We start from the raw sequence: 25,407 nt of genomic DNA on the forward strand, positions 1-25,407 counted from the left end.
CCAAGGTGGTATCACTATGGAAGTAGATTGCCCAACCTTCCTTCCGAGGAGTGGCTGGTGGGTTTGAACCGCCAGCCTTCTGGTTAGCAGTCAAGAGCCTAAGGCTCCCAGTCTAAAGGGTTAGTATCATTGAAACATCATTTATGAAAATTGAGCAAATATAGAACGCAATAGCTTAACAACTCACAACAACTATCTTAACAACAACTATCTTGACTAGAGCAACCTTAATTAGTAAATACAATTTAAAAATTTTTTACACTATTCTAATTGTTTATATGTCTGTCTTTGTTTTTGTTTTCGTTTTTTCTTTTTTCTTCTTTTACTTTTCAAAGGCTGTGATTTTTTACAAGTAGATTGCCAGGGTTTTCTTCTAAGGTGCTTCTGGATGGACTCAGACCTCCAGTCTTTCCACTAGCAGCCAAGCATGTTTACCATCTGTACCACCCAGGTACTCCTGGAGGAACATTAACAATAGTTCTTTTGTGAATTGCCTGTTGACATCCTTTCCTTATTTCCCCTGTGCTCTCAGTATTTTACATACTGATTTCTAGGAGTTTTCTGTGCATTATTTATAGTAACCTATTTTTTCTTGTTTCTTAATGTTTGTAACATGTACTGGCATTCATTACATCATCTAATCCCACAGAAACAAATGCTTGATGGTAAATATTTCTTCTACAACTGAGAAATGTGAAGACCTAAAAGTTGAAGTACTTTGCCTAGGCTGCATAGTAGCAGAACAGGAATTTGAACCCACTTCTGTCCAACTCTAAAGCCTGTAGTTTCTCAATAGAAAGAGGAACAAGGAAGGTGGTCTGTAGGACTGCTTTAATATTAAAATATCAAATAAATAATATATACATACAATTTATATATGTATGTGTGTGTGTGTGTATACACACACACATATGGATATCTGTATATAATATGTAGTAAATGCTCAATTATTTGGATTTCTAACTATTTTAAGCCTATAGCATAAGGCAGTTTTGGTAAAAATGTCAGATTTTATATAAATCTAATATACAAACATTAAAGTCATTGGGACAATAGCATATTATCTTCAAAACAAAACTTACCAAAGGGGATAATGCTTATCTTCACTTTTGCCAAACACAACCTCACGAAGATGTTCATATGTAACCATTCGCCCTCCAGAATACACTGTGTGAAACATCATCAAAAAGGCAAATTTAGTGACATGTTTAATGAAATAAAAAGGACATTCGGATCTGGCCCAGTCTGTCTCTCTAGCTTTGTCTTTCTCTCATGCTTACTATGCTTCTGCCACATGGGCTTTCTGACATTTACTTAAATGTGCCATGCCTTTTTAAGCCTCAGCCCTTCCTGCTCACTGTCCCATATTTCTATAATGAATTTTTTTCCTTCCCTGCTTGGCTATCTCGTACTAGTCTGTCAAAACTCACCTCAAACAACATGTTTTCCTAAAGGTACTCGTCCATCTCTCCTTCTGCGTTTTTTGTTTGATTTCCACATGTCATGCATCTCCTCTGTTCCCCCAGAGCTACCTGGGCATACATCTATCATGGCATTTATCATTTGTTTTGAGATTCACTTGATTTTCTTGCTTATCTTTCCAATAGACCATGAGCTCCTTGAGGCAGTTTCCATGTCTCTTCTTTACTCTATACTCCCTAATATACAGTGTGGTACACAGCACGCATTTTGTTGAATAAATAAGTATAACTTCATTGGAGAAGTTACCAATGCAATTTTTCAGCCAAGTGCCAAGCATATGAAATACATGATAAACTGTAAAGCAATACATGATAGTCAATTAAATGTAAATCAAAAGAACTGAAACTCAAAACAGTAATGGGAAGCAAAGAAGAAAATGTAAAAATCATGAATGGGAAATTTTTTACAAAGCATTAAAATTAGAACATGGTATTTATAGAAGGAACATTTTTTGAAATTTCAGGACATCTGAGAAAGCCTTTTAAGATAGTAAAAAATATACCTAGTGCCCCAAACAATAAATCTTTATGCATACTTCTGAATAGTTCTCTAGTTACATACTCTAACTTACTCATCTGAATAAATTAAAGCTTTAAAAATTTCAAGCTGTTGAATATTAGTACTGGGCACTTTTCTGATGAAGCATCCCTTTATTCTTAAGGAAACACTGTGGGTGTAGAGGAGAAAAATGCCACACATATTTCACCTTCTTTTGAGGCAAAATTTACATTCTTTTGTCCACAGCCCAAAATAATCCTATCCTCATGAATGCCCCTTTGGAAGCAGAGCAGAAAAGTGTTCTCACTGGCTATAGTATAGTTGCCACTATTTAACAGTGATTAATCCTTTAACAGTGATTAATGACCCACTCATCTAGTCAGCCAGCCTGTGGAAGTGAGGCACAAAACACTTAAGCAGCATTTAATCTATTGCCTAAATTGGATTAAACAGTTAGTTATCCATGTTCTTCCAAAGACCAGGCTATTATGCAAAAATTGATGTGATGTGAAAAAGGAGGAAGACTACATCAGATACAAAATGGAGGATGAATACATCATTACATAACTGTCAAATTACATCATTATATAACTGCCAAACCACTGAGAATCACGGCCCAGACAAGGTGACGCATAACCTTAAAATCACAGCCAGCATTATTCTTGCCTATCATCTTGAAATTTGTTACTGCCAGATGTACATCATTAATGTTCAAAATAGTCAGATAGCAGATCTTTTACTATTGTCATAAGTCCAAAATGTTAGATAACAATAGTCAATAAGTGAGGAGTAGGTATAGATGGATCTCTGACTTTTGAGACAGAGTTTCATGCTAATGAGTCAGATATATATTTATTTTCAAAGTACACAAAAAATTTAAATCTGATGTTTAAAGTTTCTAAAGTAGAAAAAAGGATATCAATGACTCATTATTTTCTTTCTTAATGTATACTTTTAAAAAAACTCTTCATTATGAAAATTTTCTAACATACAGAAAAGTAGAATAATATCCTAAGGCACTTGACTGCTGACCAGAAGGCTGGCGGTTCAAACCCACCAGCTGCTTCTCGGAAGGAAGTTTGGGCAATCTACTTCCGTAGTGATACCGCCTCAGAAACCCAAGGAGGGATCACTATGAGTCAGGTCCAACTTGATGTCAGCAAGTTTGGTTTCGGTGCTTTATATCTATCCTTGGGTGGTACAAATGGTTTGCACTCAACTTGTAGCCTAGAGCTTGGTGGTTGGAACCCACTCAGTTGTGATGCAGAAAAAAGGGACTAGTGACCTGCTTCTGTAAGGATGAAAGCCAAGAAAACCCTATTGAGCAGTTCTACTCTATAACACAATTCACCCTAAGTTAGGATCAGCTTGACAGTAATGGGTTTATATCTTTCATTGACATTTGTGAGTAGCTAACATTTTTGCCATATTTGCTGCTTTTCTTTTTCTTAATTATTTTGAAGTATTTTACAGGTGTCATGCCAATTTATCCCTAAATACTTCAGTGTGCATTTCTAAAAATTTAAGCCAATACTTCCTTAATAACATTTTTTTTAGTATTAGTTTTCTTCTCCTTAAGAAACTATATATTCATTTATCATATGAGCAGAAAAACTAGCTAAGCAGAAAATACAGAAGATAAACACAGAATGCATAACAAACTTACCAGACAGAATCAAGATAAATACCTACGTGTCTGTAAATGGCAGGTGTCACTCCTTGCCAAAGCTTTAGAAAGCCTTCTTCTTGGATGATCCCTAGAGTTGTGTGCACCATGCCCCGATAGGGGACAGGTTCTCTTGAGCTGTCTCCCAACCGAGCAAGAGCAGCTTCTCCTTGCATTTGGAGTCGAGTTTTTGTGAGATCAAGAGGAAAGGTTGCTAATAAAAAACAAAACAAGGGGAAAAACCCAGAACATTCAGAGAAACAAACAAAAGTCTAAAATCATAGGACTAGTATTTTCCCCTCTGAGATTAGTGGTTCTCAAACTTGACATCAAAATCATCTAGAGAGATTTTTTTTTTTTTTATTACAGATTTTTTTGGCTCTATGAATACAGTTTCTAATTCACCAGGGGGAAAAAAAAAAAAAAAGTAATAAGCCTTGGGCTCTCTTTTTTCTATAGAAATTCTAGGGTAGTATCTACTTTAGTCCTTAATTTTTGCTTTCCAGGGGGAAATAGCTTAAACTATCTTTATTACCTATGACATCCCATTTATTGTAGCAATGGCTTTTTAAAGATCCTATGTAACTTCAAAAATACTGTCCTACTTATTAGGTTCTTAACAAATGTTGAATGATGCTGAATTCTAAAATTGCATAGGTGATGTTCACATGCAGATGAATCACCAACCTGATATTTTAAATATGGAAAATGCAATATAAAGTTTATAATATTGTCTTTTTTATAGGAGTGGCATACTCAATATTCTTTCCAATAAGGCATTTATTCAGTTGTTTTCCAGCACCAATGAGTTTTTTTGCACAGCCTTCTCATGGCCTCCATACAAATACTAAATGTAATTTTTTTTTTTTTCATTTGGAATTAGAGAGCCCTTCTGTCTTGAAACAGGATGAAACTAACTGGCCCACATAAGGTAGATCAAGCTGATAACTTTATACACACAGTGTCCTAAATAGCTAAAATAACCAGATTCTGACAAGTGCATCAGCAATACTAATACCACATAACTTTTTTCAATGACCACTACCTAATACAAAATCCTAGCTATGCTTTTCCAAGATAAAAGAGGAAGGTGACAGGTTAAGAATATTAAATATTCTTTTGGTCTTTGGAAAAGTTAGTATATTACTGATAGTTTCCCTAAAATAGAAGTAGCTTGCATATAGATAATGTAAGTGATGGATTTATTGACATTTGAAACCTGAAAAATCTTAAGAAATAGTACCCTCTGTGTTTTATCTATGCAAAGGCATTCAACTTTGTGGATCATAACAAATTATGTACAACACTGCGGAGAAGGAGAATTCCAGAACACTTAAGTGCTCATGAGGAAGCTGTACATAGACCAAAAGTAGTCATTTGAACAGAACAAGGGGATACTAAATGGTTTAAAATCAGAAAAGGTGTGAGTCAGGGTAGCATCCTTTTACTATAATTATTCAATGTGTAGACTAAGCAAATAATTTGAGAAGTTGGACAATATGAAGAAGAATGCAGCATCTGGATTGGAGGAAGACTCATTAACAATCTTTGATATGCAGATGACACAACCTTAGTTGCTGAAAGCAAAGAGGACTTGAATCACTTACTGATGAAGATCAAAGAGACAACCTTCAGTATTGATTACACCTCAACCTAAAGAAAACAAAAATCCTCATAACTGGATCAATAGGCAACATCATGATAAATGGTTAAAGGCCGAAGGTGTCAAGGGTTTCATTTTACTTGGATTCTCAGTCAGTGCTCATGGAAGCAGCAGTAAAGAAGAAATCAAATGATGTATTGCATTGGGCAGATCTGCTGCAAAATATCTCTTTAGAGTGTTAAAAAGCAAAGACATCCCTTTGAGGACCGAGGTTAGACAGGAAATAAGGAAGATCAAAGAAGAATTGATGCATTTGAATTATGGTGTTGGCAAAGAATACTGAATATAACATGGACTGCCAGAAGAATGAACAAATCTATCTTGGAAGAGAACAGCTAGAATGCTCTTTAGAAGCGAGGGTGGTAAGACTTTATGTCATTTAGTAAAGTAAAGGGTCAGTAAAGAGGAAGACCTCCAATGAGATGGACTGACACAGTGGCCACAACAATGGGCTCAAACAAAAGCAGTGATTGTGAGGATGGTTCAGCAACAGGCAGTGTTTTGTTCTGTGGTACACAGGGTCACTGAGAGTTGGAACCAACTTTAAAGCACCTGACAACAACAACAACATTAGCATTGGTTACATCTTTCAAAATAATTTTGGTTTTCTTGTTGCTTACTTAAATAATGCATCAGGCTCTGGTCTTGAATTTATTTGTTCTTGAAACCATCGTATATTTTGATTCCTCCCCCCTACCCCCAATTCTCTGCAGACATTTATAACAGGAAGATTCTTTCCTTTACAAAAGTCACTGAGTCACAGGGTAGAAAATCAGTTAAAACAAAAAAACAAAATGGAGCTATATCTAATCATCCAGGAATCTGCTTTTACCTTTTAAAAAAGTTGATGTATTTTTATTCAGTAAAAGCAGTGTTGTTGTTGTTATGTGCCATCGAGTCGTCTTTGACTCATAGCGGCCTGCCTCTCCTTGGGTTTCTGAGGCAGTATCACTACAGAAGTAGATTGCCCAGTCTTCCTTCCGAGGAGTGGCTGGTGGGTTTGAACCGCCAGTCTTCTGGTTAGCAGTCAAGTGCCTTAGGCACTAAACCACCAGAGTTCCTTTTTTGAGTGAGTAAAAAGAATAAATAGTAAAAATGCTGTAGTCAGCTTTGGAGGGAGAAAAATAGAGGGCCCAGAGGCCAGGAGTGGAAGAACACAAAGAACAAAGCATAATGATGTACTGGGGTTACTGGAGAGGTGAATTTGTTTTAGAACAGGATGAAACTTTAAACATTTACAAATGATAACACATCAAAGCTATTTTCTGATAATGCGTCAGAGCTTTTTTTTTTAATAGGAAGGAAAATATAAAGGTAATGTTAAAATACACAGTAACAGATTCAAGGGAACACAGAGACACTTCACTCACAAAACTTTTGGAAGAAACACCATCTGCTCATACAAAATGATCATAATTCTGTTCTAGGTGGCTGAGGTGAAGAGTCAAAGGGCCACTTAGCTTTTCTCTTTACTCCTGCAGGCAGATATAACTGCCTTTCCTCTAAGCTCTTAGGATACCTTCATTAGAATAAACAGCACATTGCAATTGTCTGTCTCTGCATCTCTCTCTACCAGCCTGAAAGATCCTTAAGATCAAAACCTGGCTCTTTTCAACTATGTACCCACAATTCCTAGTATTATAGTAATTATAATAATGTTGCTATTAATGGGTGTCCTTTCCTGGGTTTAGCAATTATAGAAATATGAGCTTTCAGAATTTTACAAAGTAAAAAATAAACTCAAGAGGTCAAGTATCTGGCCCATGTTGGGTAGGCTTGCAATCCCACTGCCATCAAGTCAATTCTGATTCATAGCGACTTTATAGGACACAGTAGAACTGCCCCATAGGGTTTCCAAGGCTGTAAATCTTTACAGAAGCAGGTTGCCCCATCTTTCTCCCGCTCTGCAGCTGGTGGGTTCGAACCCCCGAACTTTTGGTTAGTAGCCTAAAGCTTTTAACCATAGCACCACTAGAGCTCCTTTGGTGTTCAATTATAGGTTAATAATTGAAATCTCACAAGGTGGATCCACAACTTGGACTCAAAAGACAAAGATAGAGTAAGGCTGTGTAAGAATATAAATTACAGATTATCTCAATAAGGACAAGATAGGGTGTGTTTTTTAAAAGGTCATCATCAGAAATGGGAAACAGCACACCGCTGGGGGAGCTATTAAACGGAATTGGAAGCAAAAGACCTAAGTGCCCTCCAATCCCTCCACCTCACCAAGCTGGCCTTGCACCCACCCTGCCACATCGCAGATGCCCGGCATACACTCTGGAACAAAACCGCCCGCCTGCCATTCCCTCCCTGACCGCAGCTCCGCGGCAACTTGCGGGGGAGGCCCAGGAGTGGGCGACCGGGTACCTAGCTCGGCCACGGTGGCTGCGCAGCCGGACAAAAGGAACTTGCTCGCTCTGGGCCATCTCTGGACGAGCGGCAAAAGCTTCTCCTCATCCTCTGAGACGGACATTCAGCAGCCGGATGGACAGGACGACAGTGCACCCCTCCTCGCCGGCGCCCTGGCTGGCCTGCCACCCTACCAGGAGAGGGCCCTCCTCAACCGGCGAGTGGCCAGGCGGGGACCATTTCCCTCGTTCGGCTTGGCCAGGACCTGCCCGGCTAACCCGCAACCCCTCCTAGCATCACCAAGCTTGAGTGGTCCAGCTGCCCCCGCACCCGACAGGAGGAAAACACACCAGAACCCATGAGGTTTCTGGGGAATGTAGTCCACGGGCTCAGCGCCTCTTGGACCACATTATTTGATTGGCCGGCAGCAGTACGCCCGCTGCGCCAGTATCCCGGTATCCAAGGCAGCAGAACTAGTGCCACTCCGGCTCCACCCACAGCTCCAGTACTTTGTTGCCAGAAGTAGGACTCAAGAGAAGTGGAGTTGGGGCAGAAGCGGTGATGCAAAATCACATGAAAATTGGGGCGGAGAAAGGCGGGTAGAGTTGGGAAGGAAAGCAAGCTGCAGAAGTTGCAGCAGAAAGGTTAGGAGGCCGGGTGAATGTTCTAGTTTAGAGGCAGAGAGCAAGTCCAAGGACAGTAGGACTTTTTTCCTTTTCTGATTGTGAAGCGTGCTGGAGAAAAATATGGAAATAGTTTCCCCAACAGTGATTATATTCCTAGGTTGCATTGCTTTTTTATTACTCCTTCAGTGGAAAAATTTGCGTGGACCGCCGTGCATCGGGGGCTGGATTCCTTGGATTGGAGCTGGATTTGAGTTTGGAAAAGCCCCTCTAGAGTTTATAGAGAAAGCAAGAATCAAGGTATGTGACCGTGGCATGCGGGCCCTCCAGAGAAGGTAATGTTTTCTTGTTTTGTTTTCGTTCGTTGGATCTCAAGTGAATTGGTGGGACAGGGGGACAGACTTGCTACCCAGTATTATCACTAGCGGTGTGTGGACTGCACCCCCTGATACTGCCAGGGAGCTAACACCTAAATGACCCTACTGTCAACGGTGGCGGCAGCGGGAGAGCCAGAGCCACAGGGTGAGTGAGGGGCTTCCAAAGCAGTGGCGTCACTAGGGATGGTGTCACTAGACACCCAATTCAGTAACGTTACCACCACTGCCTTTCCACTTGTCGTCCCTGTATCGGGTCAGAGGCAGACGGACCTGGTGAGTCTGTCTTCGACAGTGGCCCAGGGGAGGTGCTGCTGGAAGCCCCGGGGCCAGGAGGGGTGAGCCTCGCCACCTGGCACTTGGCCCATAGAGGTGGTGTTTCCCTGGGCCGCCCGGCCCACCAGGTGGAGGGGACACCAAGAGTTACCATAGTGGGTGACGCCAACACTAGTGATGCCACTGCTCCTATCCTCAAATACTCTGGTTATTTATTAATTATGAAAAGCAATATATCTTGCAATTACCTTTATGGAGGTAGAAATTAGTTTTAAGTGCTAGTTACTTCATTGTAGTTAAAAAAAATTAAGTGTATGAACATTAAGGCTTCAGTAGACTGAAAAGACAAAAGTGTAATACAACTGTGTAATAAATTAGTATCCAAATCGGAGTTAACACTAAACTTTTGTAAAAATTGCTTGCAAAGTGGATCTTTTTTTATTTTAATTATTTTTTTATTTTTTATTTTAAGAGCTTGTTTTACATTCAACGTAACGTGTACATTTAGTTTCATTCCCCATTCACCATGTCCAACCCTAACCCAATCTCCTTCCCTCCCTGCCCTGTAACCCTCCACCTGTGCCCCTCATATTTATGCACTCCTGTTTGTCCTGCATTTCCTCAGTTTCAATGTTGGTCCTTTGGTGTCCCATGGTCTATTGCTCTAAGGGATGTATTACCACAGAGTACGTGGGTGAGTCATCCTGGGTTGAGTGATCTGCGTGTACATCTTATTAACTATTGGGCTGAGAGCCTGCCCCTGGGGTGAGTTTTATTCCAGGCACAGAATGTATTCCAGGGCCATAGTATTGGGAGTCTCACCAGATTTCATCTGACCAGTAATTCTGGTCATTATTGAGTTTTGGGATTTTGTTCCACATTTTCCCTCCCACTCTATCCAGGACCTCCAGATTTGATCCTTTCCTGAGTGATTGGCATTGGTAGCTGGGCACCATCTAGTTCTTCTGGTCTCGAGGGCCAATGCGTCCTAGGGCTGATTGCTTCTAAATGCCATTGTTTTTGTGTTTTTGTGTTCTTCTTCACTTCCGATGCTAGGAGACCATTAACTGCATCTTAGATGGCTGCTTGAAAGCAGTCACTACTCACCAATATATGATGTTGAGCAACGCTTTTATGTATTTTGTTGTGCCAATTGAGTCTGGTGTACCCGAGTACTATGGTCCTGAGCTAGATCTATTGGATCTCTCTCCCATAGTGTCTGGATGTCTGTGAGGGATTACTCTGTGTCTGTCTTCTATTGTTTCTGTAAGGACTTCAGGTATTTTGTATCACTGGTGTCTGTGCAATATTAGCCTCAGCTGAATCTGTCCTTGGTCTAGAGTTTACCTCTGTTCACTGACCCCTGTCTTATCATCTCAGGTGTTTATGTGTTTATCTGTATAATCTAGCATTTGGTGTTACTGGCAATGCAGCACTGTGGACACATTGGTTGATATTAGCATCTGTTGTCTATCACTTATGTGCACAATTTGGTGGCAAAGTGAATCTTTACAAATTTAATGGGAACTGTATTTTCAGCTAGTATGATTATTTGATGATGATGAACTCCATTTTCACTGCATACTTAGTAGATTAGTAGTTGTTGTTATAGTAGATATAGTTTTTGTCCTTAAACAATCTTGCAAGCCTCTGAGTACTTTAGAGAACAGAGGTTTGGTTAGTCTATTCATTTGTATTCAATTCCCAGTCACCAAGATTTATGGTATTTGTTCTGGTTACCTATTGCCGCTCTAACAGGAATATATACCACAAATGGGATGCCCTTAACAAACAGGAGTTTATTCTCTTACATTTTGGAGACTTTAAGTCCGAGTTCAAAGTGCCAGGCTCTAGAGGCTGGGATAAAGCCCCTCAGCCTTGGGCTTCAGCTCTGCCTCCAGCACCCAGCCCACTGAAGCTAGAGGCTTTTCTTCACTCAGACAGCTGCTGGATGTTGAGGCTGCCAAACCCAAGGTTGACAAGTAAAAAGGCACAGTCCGATGTTACTAAACCACATGGCAGGCCATTAATTCAAGTCCATTGTAAGTCCCCAGGTTGGCAGAGCATGGCAGGCTGCTAAACAACAACACAGCTACATGCAGAATCCAAGCATGTCATAAGCTAGAGACCATTCCCCAATGCTTCTGCTTATATATAGGAAGCAGACAGCATTCCCTAAGGCAGCTACTCAGCTGTTCACAGTAGGTTCCACCATAGAGTTGATTGCCAGTCTCATCATGGAGAATAACTACCACCAGCTGCCCAGCCACTCAACCAGGCCCAGCCAAGCTGACATACAAACTGAACTACCACAGTATTTGATTCTCTACTATGATTGTATAGTAACTCTGGTAGCATAGTGCCTAAGGCACTTGACTGCTAACCAGAAGGCTGGCGGTTCAAACCTACCAGCCACTCCTCGGAAGGAAGGTTGGGCAATCTACTTCCGTAGTGATACTGCCTCGGAAACCCAAGGAGGGGTTGCTATGAGTCAGGTCCAACTCCACGGCACATAACAACAACAGTAAGCTTGTATAATGTTACTGGTTATGGTTATTAAGTATTATGTGATACATTCTATGATGATCTGTTTTCCACATGGGCTCCTACCGTGTTAGCCCAATTTACAGGAGAATTATATATATAGTAGCTGTGCACTTAAGGTTGTGTGTCAATTTGGCTGGCCAGTGGTTTTGAGTGATTTGGCATCTGGATGTAGTTATTCCCCATGATGAGATTGTGATCACTTCCATGGTAGAAGCTTCTATAAGATGTTAATCAGTGGAAAGGGAATTGCCTTTGCGATTTGGCCTGTTTCCAGTATATGGAGAAGTTTTGAGAAAGGTCTCTAGCTTTTGGTACATTTGGATCGTGCATTTGGCTGAATCTTCACCTCCATTGCTTAGACTTGAATGAGTAGCCTGCCATGTTACCTGCTGATTTTGGGATTGTGCTATTTTACCTGCTTATCTTGGGTTGGTCAGCCTCAGCAGCCAGCACTATATGAGTTAAGAGAAGCCTTCAGCTCCAGTGGGCCTGCAACAAGAGGCAGAGCTCAAGTCAAAAGTTGAAGGGCCCTTACCCAGTGCCTGAAGCTGGCACTCTGAACTCAGACTTCTAGCTTCCTAAACTGTAGGAGAATAAATTCCTCTTTGTAAAGCCATTCACTTGTGGTATTTCTGTTATAGCAAAACTAGAGAACCAAGACAGTAGCGTTTTCCTTCCTTCCAAATATCTGAGATTCCAATTTTTAAAGAAACTTGGAGAATATGGAAGAGAATTAAGGTGAAAATGGAAATAATCCAGACTATCACACCAGGCATATCCACTGTAAAAATACTTAGTATAATTTCAAGAGACTAAAAGAGACCTACAAAAAATGGAATGCCATCCTGTGCTCATGGATTGGAAGACATATAGTGAAATGTCATTATCTAAAGTGATCTACAGATGCAAAGCAATCCTGATATAAATCCCAACAGTATTCTTTACTGACATGGAAAAACTAATGACCAGCTTCACGTAGAAAGGAAGGAAACACCAAATACCCAAAGCAATGGTAAAGAAAAAGAACAAAGCAGGAGGCCTCACACTGCCTGATATGAAAACATACTATACAGACACTGTAATCAAAGCAGCCTAGTATTGGTTCAGTGATAGACACATCGATTAATGAAATAGAACTGAGAACTCAGAATTAAACCCAGCCATCTTTGGATAACTTATTTTCAACAAGGGGTCAAAGTCCATTCAGTGGGGGCAGAAACAGTCTCTTTAATAAATAGTACTGGCAAAACAGGGTATCTACCTGCAGATAAATGAAACAGAACCCATACCTCACACCATACATAAAAATGAACTCAAAATGGATGAAAAACATAAATGTTAAACATGTTGTTGTTGTTTGCCATCGAGTCGGCCCCGACTCATAGCGACCCCCCCTTGGGTTTCCAAGGCAGTATCACTACGGAAGTAGGATTGCCCAACCTTCCTTCCAAGGAGTGGCTGGTGGGTTTGAACCGCCAGCCTTCTGGTTAACAGTCAAGTGCCTTAGGCACTATGCTACCAGAGCTCCTAATGTTAAACATAAGGCAATAAAATTCCTGGAAGACAACATAGGAAGAAAACTGTGAGATCTAATCTTTTGCAAAAATAGTTAACAAACATTACAACAAATACACAAATAAAAGAAGATGAAGTAGATAAATGAGATCTCATAGAAATTAAAAACTTATGCTCATCAGAAGGCTTTATTAAAAGAATAAATAGACAATGTACAGGCTGAGAAAAAGTCTTTGGAAATGGAAATGACTTATCCAATAAGGGTCTATACTCTAAAGTCTAAAGAAATCTACAACAACTCAACAACAAACAAACCAATCACAAAATGGACAATATATAGAACATTTACCAGAAAGGACTTCCAAGCAGCCAGCAAACATATGAAAAGATGTTCATGATTATTAGCAATTAGAGAGATACAAATCAAAACCAAAATAAGATAGCATCTTACCCTAGCTAAAATGGAACTGATAAAAACAAACAAACAGATAACACCAAAAGTTAGTAGGGATGTGGGGAGATTGGAACCTTATCCATTGCTAATAGGACCGTAAAATGGTACAACCACTATGGAAACAGTATGGTACTTTCTCAAAAATTCTAGAAATAGAACTATCATGCTATCCAGCAGTACTATTCCTAGGTTTATAACAACCTACCAAACAAATCAAATTCACTGTTGTCAAGTCAATTCTGAGTCACAGTGACCCTAGAGGACAGAGTATAACTGTCCAATAGGGTTTCCAAGGCTGTAAATCTTTATGGAAGCAGACTGCCACAGATTTCTCATGCAGAGTGCATGGTGGGTTCAAACCACAGACCATTTGGTTCGCAACCAGCCAAACACTTAACCAGTTTGCCACCAGGGCTCCAGGTACATAGCCTAGAGATCTAAAAATAATGGCACAAACAGACATATGCACATCTATGTTCATTGCTGCTTTATTAACAATATCAAATAAATGGAAATAATTGAAGTAACATTAATGGATGAATGGATAAACAAATTGTGCTGCATGACTACAGTAGAATACTATGCAATCGTAAAGCTGAGTTAGACCAAACTGATGAGTGCCTGATAATAACATGAATAGACCGGGAGGGCATAATGCTAAGTGAAATAAGGCAAGAATATAAGGGTAGATATTGTATGATCTCTCTTTATAAGAAGACAAGAATAGATAATATAGAGAGCCCAATGTTCATTGATAGTTACCAGGGAGAGGACGATGGAAATATGTTTTATGCCAGACTATTTTGGTGATGGGAAAAGTGGTGCCAAAGGTGGATGTAGTGAGGACAGCACAACTAAAGTAAAAACAAATGTTTAAGCACATATAGATGAGTATAGGCAAATTGATATATGGGTAGATGTTAAGTGTATACAAGAGCTCTAGTGGTGTGGTGCCTAAGGCATTTGACTGTTAATCAGGAGATTGGTGGTTCAAACCCACCAGATGCTCCACAGAAGGAAGATGGGACAATCTACTTCCATAAAGATTTACTGCCTCAGAAATTCAAAGGGGGTCACTCTGAGTCGGGATCAACTTGATGGCAGTGTGTTTGGATTTGGTTTGTTTGTTTTGTTTTGTTTTTGAGTAAGGGTATACATAGGTGAGTACAGATAGAAGTACCTTTAGGTACGTGTAAATACAAATATGTGAGTGCAGGTGCATATATTCATTTAAGATACAAATACAGATAGTCTCAGACATAACCAAAGACCTTCCAACATTGGTCTTCTGTGTTTGAAGGCTTAGGACCATATAGTCTCATAGGACAACTCAGTGAATAGGCATAACACGTTGCTGTTGTTGTTAGGTGCCATCAAGTTGGCTCTGACTCATAGTGACCCTGTGTGCAACAGAAAGAAACACTGGTCCTGCTCCATCTTCAAAATCTTTGCTATGCTTTAGTCAATCATTGTAGCTACTGTGGCACTCCATCTCATTGAGGGTCTTCTCCTTTTCTCTGACCGTCTGCTTTACCATGCATGATATCCTTTTCCAGGGACTGGTCCTTTCTGACAACATGACCAAAGTATGTGAGACAAAGTCTGTCCATTCTCATTTCTAAGGAACAATCCATCTGTACTTCTTCCAAAACATAATTGTTATTTTCTTCTGCCAGTCAGAAAATATTCTGAAGAACATTTTCAATATTCACCAATACCACAATTCAGATGCATCAATTCTTTAGTCTGAATTATTCACTGTTCAGCTTTCATGTGCCTATGATGCTATTGAAAAGACCATGGCTTGGGTCAGGTATGCCTTAGTTTTCAAAGTGTGGTCTTTGCTCTTTAACACTTGAAAGAGGTCCTTTGCTGCATATTTGTCCAGGGCAATATGTTGTCCGATTTCTTGACTGTTGCTTCGATGGGTGTTGATTGTAGATCCAGGTAAAATGAAATCCCTGACAACTTCAATCTTTTCTCCTTTTATCATGATGTTGTTTATTGGTCCAGTTGTGAGGACTTTTGTTTTCTTTATGTTGAAGTGTAATCCGTGCTGAAGGCTGTAGTCATTGGTCTTTGTCAGAAAGTGCATCAAGCCATTTTCACTTTCAGCAAGCAAGGTTGTGTCATCTGTATATCACAGGTGGGTAATGAGTCTTCCTCCAATCCTAATGCCGCATTCTTCTTCATATAGTTCTCAGATTATCTCTGCTCAGCATGCAGATTGAATTAAGTATGGTGAAAGGATACAACCCTGACATACACCATTTCTGATTTTAAACCACATAATTGTGATACATATTATTCAGTGATAATAGTTAAACTTTTCACAATGTGTCAGCATTCTCATTATTTCCATTCTGGTTGTTCTGTTTCCATTAGTCTAGCTTCCTTGTTTCTCCTTGCCTTCTTATCTTTTATCTAGGGTAAATGTTGACCTTTAGGTCTCATTTAGATGATTATTTCAAGGAACATGGTATTCATGGGAGTTATAATTTATTTTATAAGCCACTCTGTTTTTTGGCTGGTATGTGACCACTGGTTTGGGTTCCAAGTTTAAAGAGTGTCCCAGGAATATAATCTCAGGGGTTCCTCTAGTCTCTACTAGTACAGTAAGTCTGGCCTTTTTAGGAATTGGGGCTATGTTCTGTATTTCTCTCCTGTTCTGTCTGGGACAATCTATTGTGTTCTTGGTCAGAATGGTCAGTAGTGATAGCAAGCACCATCTAGTTCTTCTCATCCCAAGATAGTTGAGGCCGTGACTAATATAGATTATTATTACTATCATTAGTTCTTTGAATCTTTGGTTATCTTCTTTCTCTTTTGCTCCAGGTGCATAGAGAACAAGAGTTGTATCTTAGATGACCACTTCCAAGCTTTTAAGACCCCAGCTGCTACCACCAAACTAGGATGTAGAACGTTATCTTTGTGACCTATGTTATACCAGTTAGCCAAGTTACCCCTCAAGACTATAGTCCTAAACCCTCAAACCAAGTAATCCAATCCTGTGAAGTATTTGATTATATCTAAGAAATATCTGTAACTGTATCTCCTATGTACCTTATTTTATGTATGAATATATATGCAGCACACACAAATATGTACATACAGTTACTTACAGAAACACCTATACATGTATACCTATATATTCACATATATGTGTGTGTGTGTGTGTGTGTATGAGCTTAGATATCTATGTAATCCCTCATATTTTTTTTTTTTTTGTTATTACTGTTGTTGCAAAATTGTGTATGTTGTGGCTTTTACCAAAATCATTCCTTATTCTTGTTAATGATAACACTAAGTTATCATTTACCTTGGTCAAGTTGTGCTGACTTCACCCTTACTTGGTATTACCTTACCCACCAATGAAACTAACAAGTGTCTACTACCTAGAAGGTGATTCCCCCTCTCTCCCTCCTATCCCTGGTAACCACAAAAGAATGTTGCTTTCTGTATATATTCCTATCCTTGTCTTTTTACAATAGTGAGATCATATAGTATTTGTCCTTTTGTGATTGGCTTTTTCCACTTAGCATAATGTCTTCCAGATTCATCTACATTATAATGTATTTTGAGAACTCATCATTATTCTTTATGACTTCATAGTATTGCATTGTGTGTATGTACCATAGTTTTGTTTATCCATTCATCCATTGTTGGGCACTTAGGTCATTTCCATCTTTTTGCTATTGTGAATAATGCTGCAATGAACATAGGTGTGCATGTATCTGTTCACGTAAGTAGTTTTAGTTCTTCAGAGTATATACCTAGGAGTGAGATTGCTGGACCATAGGGTATTTCTACTTATTTTTTGGGTGGGAAACGCTATTCCATTTTTCACAGTAGTTGGACCAATTTACAATCTCAGTAGCAGTGGAGCAGAGTTCCAGTCTCCCTACAACCTCACATCATTTGTTCTTTTTGTTGTTGTTGTTGTTCCCCCACATTTTTATAGTGTGAGACCTCCTACTTCTTCTTCAGTATTTATTTAGCTGTTTGGAGTCTGTTTCCTTCACATATAATGGTGGGGATATGTTTTTCCATTTCGGGAAAGAATGTTGTTGGAATTTGGATTGGGACTGCATCATCTCTGCAGCTCACTTTGGGAAATATTGATATTTTCAAAATGTGAATTCTTCCAGTCTATGAGCATCAAATGTTTTTCCATTTATGAAGGCCACTTTTAGTTTCTTGCAATAGTATTTTATAGTTTTTATTGTATAAGTCTTTTACATACCTGGTTAGGTTTATTCCTAGGTGTTTTATCCTTTTAGGGGTTGTTATGGATTGAATTATGTTGCCAAAACACGTGTGCTGTAAATCCTAAGCTCTATGCCTATAGGTTATAATCCCATTTGGGAATGGGCTGTCTTTGTTGTGTTGATGAGGCAACTTTAGTGTAGGTTGTATCTTGAGTGAATCTCTTTTGATATATAAAAGAGATTAAACAAGTGAGCAGAACAGAGATAGGGGAAGACACATGCCTACCACCTTCCTGTGAGGTGTGACTGAACTTGCGCATGTCTGTGCAGAGCTTCTGAACCTCATAGAAAGGTGGTTGGCATAGCAAGGCTTGTGCATGGAAGTGTGAGTTGCCTGCACCTCAGGGATGGGTCGTGGCCATGGCTAGGCTTGTGCCCTTCAGTGTGGGCCTCCTGTTCCTCAGGGAGGGTGTGGTGTATGTGACTGCCCCCTCACGTATCTATGCAGGACTCCTGCACTTCAGTGACAGGTGATGGGCATAGAGAGGTTTGCATGTCAATGTGGATCTCCTGTGCCTCAAGTAAAGGGTGGTGCACAAGACTAGACTTGTATGCCTTGAGTCTCTCAGCCTGTACTTGAGAGCATGTGCTAAGGCAGATGGCAGGTATGATGACTGCACAAGGGTAGTTCTTTGGGAAAGGTCCTAGTTGTTAGCCTGTGGGTTGACTTTTTACTGGGTGGCTTCTATATAAATGGTCAGGTGCCTCCGCCAACAAGCAGTCCCTGCACTAATTCCTAGCTCTTCCCTTCTTCCACTCAACAGAGAGGCTAGAGTTCTCACCCCATTCCTCCCCTTTACTCCCCTACAATTGTGTACTCTTTGTCTATACTTTCTCCTTCTCTAAGGCTCTAATGACTCAGTCTGTTTCCCATTCTAGAGGCATTTCCCCATGGTTCTCTGGTTTCAAAGTTGTACTACTCCTACACTTCCCCTCTGGGGGTGTTCTGTCCCTGGCCATGTCCTGCCCACCTTGTCATTTCTTTCCAAGGTTATTTGCACAGAATCTTTGCCACCAGCTATGTTCCCTTTGTGGTTGCTTTCCTGGGTTTCTCACTCTGAGTTTTTGTTTGATGCTATCCAAAAATGGCCACACTGCTCTGCATTGGCAGGCAGGGTGTGGTCAATCTGCAAATCTCTCTTTTCTTGCTGGCTTTGTTCTACCTCTCCTTGCAGTCATTGCTCAGTCTGTTCTTTCAGCTTTGCATTTGATGCTCTGGGATCTGAATTGTTTTTTGTGGCTTGTTTTACTTAGTTTCTCAAGCCTTTGTTGTCAGATCATTACAGTGAGTTTATCTACGGTGCCATGTTGACCCTCTCCCATCATTGGGATTCTTGAAGAAAACTAATTTAAATATAATCTGTGTCACAATAATTTATTTATCAGAAATGCTTACTAATGTGATCTGTATTTATGTGTTTTGTTTCAGTATGGACCAATATTTACAGTTTTTGCTGTGGGAACCCGAATGACCTTTGTTACTGAAGAAGAAGGAATTGATGTGTTTCTAAATTCCAAAAGAGTAAATTTTGAACTAGCAGTGCAAAATCTCATGTATCGTGTAGGTAAAGAACGTTTTCAGAGAGTTCGTTACAACGTTGGAATCCAAGAATTGATTTATGTAAAAATTATGTTCTCATTCATGTGCTAACAAGGAAGTAGATAAAGGATAAGGATACAAGGGGAAAGAGTTTATGATGAGTTTTTCTGAACATTGAAAAATAAATTATTACCAGCTTAATAAATTTAGATTTCAGTTAGTTATTTGTAAAAGATAAGATCACTACTCTTAATTTTTTCTTTAGAGAATATTTGGAACCTGTATCATGTTACAAATCACAAGGTAATGCTAACTTTCTTCTGCTGCTTGTGTATACACCATTCTACAAGCTGCAGCTCTTGACTTGATTACATGTTTCTGCTGTGCTTGCTGAAAGTAGAGTTCCACTGCACAATAAGTCCTTTACTATGGCCTTTCCTGACATGTCCCATAGGGCCATTAAGGTAAGTGCAGCTTGGCTTGCACTATCACAATCCTCCATCTTCAGAGACTGCTGGATTGTACTGATCAGCATGCTTCCAGTGGGGCTGTTTTTATTTCTTCCCAGACAATAAACATGTATTTTGACTCCATTTGTGTGCCAAGAATACAGAGCTGGCTCATTTTATGCCTGGTTCTTTCTTCTGCTTTTACATGTCTGTGCTTGCTTCTACTGTCTATGGTTTCTTTGTCTCTGCCTTCTTGTTTTGTTTTTCCTTTCCTTTAGGTTTTTCTTTTCATATAGCCTCTTGTGCATTTCTTACCATTAAGATAAAGTAGTGATCAAGAAAGGTGATTATTTTTTCTCCTTGCTTGCATGAAAGAAAAAAAAATATATATATATATGTATTGGACTAGTTATAATCATTGTGAAAGATAGCAAATAGAATGTTTGCTCCATTTTGTACCTGAACAGAATTTTCTCTCCCTAAACAAACAAACATAAAACACTTTATGTGGACTTCATTTAGTTGGCACATTCTTTCTTCAGGCAAGGACCATTACAACTAATGATGTTTTCAATTTACTTGATTCAGTTAATCAAATTTCAGTCAAATGGGTCTGACACTACAACTGAAATCTTGTTTGTAAAGCTTTTTAACTCTTATGTGAAAACTATGATAAAGAAAGGGATTGAGTATCCACATCAGCCTAGGCTATATTTTCCATATGTTACTAATGAGCGGGCATGTGAGAAAAAAATGGAGAACCATTCCCTTACCATTGGATGTGTGTGTGTGTGTGTGTGTGTGTGTTTTAATGAATTCATTTGTTTAATGATTCTACCAGTATTCGTACAGCAATGACAGAGTAGTAAGCATTATATCATGGGCTTTAGACAAAGGAGCTATTAACAGCTAGAAGAACAAAGACAAAATTACAGAAGTGTGTTTTGAATGCCTAACAGTGGGGCAAAAGCTATTTGTGGGGTTTGAAAAGATCTCCTAGAGAAAGTAATATTCAAGAAGACAGTTGAAGACTCATAACGACCCCTCTTTGGGTTTCCGAGGTGGTATCGCTACGGAAGTAGATTGCCCAGTTTTCCTTCTGAGTAGTGGCTGGTGGGTTTGAACTTCCAGCCTTCTGGTTAGCAGTTAAATGCCTTAGGCACTACACCACCAGAGCTCCTAAATAGAAATTAGCAGGGGAAATTTGGAGCTTGGTGTGTGTATGTAGGAGGTTGATAAAGGAGTTAATATTCTGAGCAAATAGAACAGCTTATGAAAATTCTTTAGTTTAAGATTAGTAGTTGTAAATATGGCCTTGGTGAGAGAAATGATGCTGGAGATCACATAATAGAATTTTCTAAGACTGATGGCCTATTCATTGGAAATGCTATTTTCAGCAACATGTGGACCTCACACCTGAATCAAATTGACTACATCTGTGGAAAGAGATAATGGAGAATCTCAGTATCATCAGTCAGAAAAAGACCAGAGGCCAACTGTGAAATAAACCAACAATACTTGTATGCAAGTTCAAGTTGAAGCTAAAGAAAATTAAAACATGTCCATGAATGGAAAAGTACAGTCTTGACTTGTACTTGAATTTAGAGACCATCTCAAGAATAGATTTGATACATTGAACACCAATGACCAAAAACCAGATGAGTTGTAGGATTAAATCAAGGACATCAGGATGAAAGCAAAAAATCTTTAAAAAGACAAGAAAGAAAGAAAAGACCAAAATATATGTCAAAAGAGACTCTGAAACTTGCTCTTAAATATACAGCACCTAAAGCAAATGGAAAAAATGAAGTAAAAGAGCTGAAGAAAAGATTTCAAAAGGCAGCTCAAGAAGACAAAGTAAAATACTGTAATGAAATGAGCACAGACCTGGAATTAGAAAACCAAAAAGGAAGAACATGATCAAGATTTCTCAAGCTGAAAGAACAGAGGAAAAAATTGAAGTCTTGAGTTACAATATTGAAGGATACCATGAGCAAAATATTGAATGACTTAGGAAGCATCAAAAGAAGATGGATGGGTTATACAGAGTCACTGTACCAAAAAGAATTGGTCATTTTTCAACCATTTCAGGAGGTAATATATGAAAAAGAACATCTGGTATTGAAGGAACAAGTCTAAGCACCACTAAAGACATTGACCAAAGCAAGGCTCCAGGAATTGATGGAATGCCAATTGAGATATTTCAGCAAATGGATGCAATGCTGGAAGGGCTCATTATTCTATGCCAAGCCAACTGAAAGATACATACATTTTTACCCATTCCAAAGAAATATGATCCAACAGAAAGCAAAAATTATTAAACAATATCATTAATGTCACACACAAGTGAAATTTTGCTGAAGATAATTCAAAAACAATTGCAGCAGCATAATGAGCAGGAACTTCCAGAAAGTCAAGCTAAATTCTGAAGAGGATGTGGAATGAGGGATATGATTGCTGATGTTAGAGGGATCTTGGCTGAAAGTAGAGAATGCTGGAAAGATGTTTATCTGTGTTGTACTGACTATCAAAGCCATTTTACTGTATGGATCATAACAAATTATGGAACATTGCTAAGAATGTGAATTCCATGACGCTTAGTTGTTCTCATGTAGAACCTGCACATAGACCAAAGGCACTTTTTTGAACAGAACAAGGGGATACTGCAAGGTTTAAAATCAGGAAATGGGTACATCAGGGTTGTATCCTTTCACAAAACTTATTCAATCTGTATGTTGAGTAAATAATCCTAGAATCTGGACTGTATGAAGAAGAACATGGCCTCAGGATTGGAGCAAGACTTGACAGCCTGCAATATGCAGGTGACACATCCTTGCTTGCTGAAAGCAAAGACTACTTGAAGCACCTACTGATGAAGGTCAAAGACTACAGCATTCACTATGGATTACACCTCAATATAAAGAAAACAAAAATTCTCACTACTAGAGCAATAAGCAGTATCATGATTAAAGAAGAAAATACTGAAGTTGTTAAGGATTTCATTTTACTTGGATCCACAATCAACACAAATGGAAATCAAATGATACATTGCATTGGGCAAATCTGCTGCAAAAGATCTCTTTAAAGTATTAAAGAACAAAGATATCATTTTGAGAATTAAAGTGCACCTGACCCAAGCCATGTGTTTTCAATAGCCTCATATGCACGAGAAAACTGGATAATGAATGAGGAAGATCAATGAAGAATTGATGCATTTGAATTATAGTGTTGGAAAAGAATATTGAGTGTGCCATACACTGCCAGAAGAATGAACAGATGAATAGATCTGTCTTGGAGGAAGTACAGACAGGGTTCTCCTTAGAAGAAAGGATGGGGCGAGTTCATCTCATGTACTTTTGTACAGTCCCTGCAGAAGGACAACATGCTTGGAAAGTAGAGGGTCAGCATAAAAGAAGGAGACCCTCAACACGATGAATTGAAACAGTGGCTGCAATAGTGGCCCCAAACATGGCAATGATTGTGCGGATGGGGCTGGACTGACCATATTTTCTTTGGTTGTATACAGGTTGCTATGAGTAAGAAATGCCTCAGTGGCACCTAATAATAACAACAATATGAAAATTCTAGAATATGTACAAGAGGATATGCTTTTAATATACCTGGGATATAGATTTGGAGGAAGGGGCTGGAAATACTGCTCCAGAATTGAAGAGATGGTAGAAAGCTTTCTAAGCTTTGTTAAGAAAGGTTTAAATGTGGAAATAAACTCATCAGATTTGTGTCCGTCAGAGGTACTCTTAATCACTTATGTATAGACCGTTGCTTAATGTAAATTACTGTACAAACTTTTGCAATCTCATATTATAGGTTGAACCTTTCAAGTTTTATTTGTAAGAAGTGATTTTATCCTATATTCTGAGTTACTTGGCTATAGCCCCTACTAACCAAGTAATGTTGTTGTGTCGTTATGTGCCATCGAGTCAGACCTGACTCATAGCGACCCCTCTTTGGGTACCAGTATGGAAGTAGATTGCCCAACCTTCCTTCCGAGGAGTGGCTGGTGGGTTTTGAACTGCCAGCCTCTGCTTAGCAGTCAAGTGCCTTAGGCGCTATGCTACCGGAGCTCCTAACCAAGTAATAGTAGAAATATATTGACTGTCTCATTGCCATCAAGTTGATTCCAACTCATAGCAACTCCTGTTGGGTTTCTGAGACTGTAAATGTTTACAGGAGTAGATTGCCCCATCTTCCTTCCACAGAGTGGCTGGTGGGTTTGAACCACTGACTTTCTGGTTAGCAGCCAAATGCCTCACCCGCTATGCCACCAGAGCTCCTTATATTGACTGTATGCTTAACAAAATTGTTGCTTATTTTTAAAATAGTTCTCTTTCTTTATAGCATCAGTTCCAAAGAATATATATCTTACACTGCATGAAAAACTTTATATTATGATGAAAGGGAAAATGAGGACTTTTAACCTATATCAATTCCATGAGCAACTGACTGAAGAATTGCATGAACAACTGAAGAATTTAGGCACACATGGGACAATGGATCTGAACCACTTTGTAAGGTAAATGGATGAATTAATATGATTTAATCTTGCCTTTTTAGATTAAAAAATGTGAAGCCTAAAAGTTGTGTTTTAGAAGTTATCTGGTGAAGAAGTGTACCTGATTTGACTATTAAGAGGTTTATCGATATTTTAAATTCTAATTAATGGACAGTTTTCAGTTTATCATTTCTAAAATAAGCCAATATGATCAAATAAGCCAATATAACTCACTACCGTTGAGTTGGACCTGACTCATAGCGACCCCTCCTTGGGTTTCCGAGACAGTATCACTATGGAAATAGATTGCCCAGTCTTCCTTCCATGGAGTGGCTGGTGGGTTTGAACCACCAGCCTTCTGGTTAGCAGTCAGATGCCTTGGGCACATTATAATAGATTTACCACAATTTTTTCCTTACATTCCATAAACTGTGTACACTCTACATGGATTTAGCTTTTATGATTATCACACACTCATCAGAATTTTGATAAACCATTCAGTGCAGTTTATAATTATTAGATCAAGAGGACATTGAGAGGACAGGGAGAAAATAGAATCATGAAGTTGATGACAAAAGTCCAGAAGATGTTTGTGAAACATGATAAAGCAGCTTAGGCTAAGTCAATGTGGGCCTCCTTCTGGAGAGGAGGTGCCAGGAGACAGAACAGAGCAATGGAGGGGGCCCTGGAGTGCTTGGCCATACTCTGAAAGTTTTTAGCAAAATTTGGGGCTGACATGGGGGCTGTGAAGAAAATTCTCCACATGTATAAGGAGAATTGGTAAAATGAAGTTGCTTGGCACACTTGGTGGACTCCTAGGTTATTAAAGGCAGAATTCAACAGTTCTGGCTCATAAAACAAAATGGCATTATACATTTCATTAGAGATCCAGAAGAAAGAGAGAGAGAAAAAAAAAAAGCAAGCAAAAAGGATTAACCAAACTTTTAGAATGCCCAATAACAACAACAAAACAAAGCAAATATTCAGTTAACCTTGAAACTTTGGAGAAAGAAGATCCTGAAATTTCCAGTGGCAAATATAAATTGAAAAAATTATCTTTAGTTTGACTAATTTCAACCATGTTAACAATCTTTGATACTCTTTTCCTTAAGTATGTAACGGTAATTATTATAAAGTAAAATTTATTAACAGATACTGTATTTTTATATGCTAATCTTTAAGTTCATAGG

At 39.0% G+C, this 25,407-nt stretch overlaps 2 protein-coding genes across 2 annotated transcripts in view; one reads left to right on the top strand and one right to left on the bottom strand.

Moving 5' to 3' along the window:
- SLC25A27 (solute carrier family 25 member 27) overlaps positions 1-7,782 on the bottom strand; it is a 33,345-nt gene extending 25,563 nt beyond the window's left edge. The window contains exons 1-3 of the mRNA XM_007936168.2: positions 7,677-7,782; positions 3,669-3,860; positions 1,083-1,167 (exon numbers count right to left, since the gene is read on the bottom strand). Of these exons, the coding sequence (XP_007934359.1) occupies positions 1,083-1,167; positions 3,669-3,860; positions 7,677-7,782 (383 nt within the window). The remainder of the gene's footprint in view (positions 1-1,082; positions 1,168-3,668; positions 3,861-7,676) is intronic.
- Positions 7,783-8,395: 613 nt separating this feature from the next.
- LOC103193074 (24-hydroxycholesterol 7-alpha-hydroxylase) overlaps positions 8,396-25,407 on the top strand; it is a 129,786-nt gene continuing 112,774 nt past the window's right edge. Inside the window, exons 1-3 of the mRNA XM_007936171.2 lie at positions 8,396-8,581; positions 19,145-19,280; positions 24,064-24,238. Coding sequence (XP_007934362.1) covers positions 8,405-8,581; positions 19,145-19,280; positions 24,064-24,238 — 488 coding nt within the window. The 5' untranslated portion in view covers positions 8,396-8,404. The remainder of the gene's footprint in view (positions 8,582-19,144; positions 19,281-24,063; positions 24,239-25,407) is intronic.

Source organism: Orycteropus afer, unplaced genomic scaffold, assembly GCF_000298275.1.
Source record: "Orycteropus afer afer isolate SDZICR_OR568_19922 unplaced genomic scaffold, OryAfe1.0 scaffold00034, whole genome shotgun sequence".
In the NCBI taxonomy this organism is placed as follows: domain Eukaryota; kingdom Metazoa; phylum Chordata; class Mammalia; order Tubulidentata; family Orycteropodidae; genus Orycteropus; species Orycteropus afer.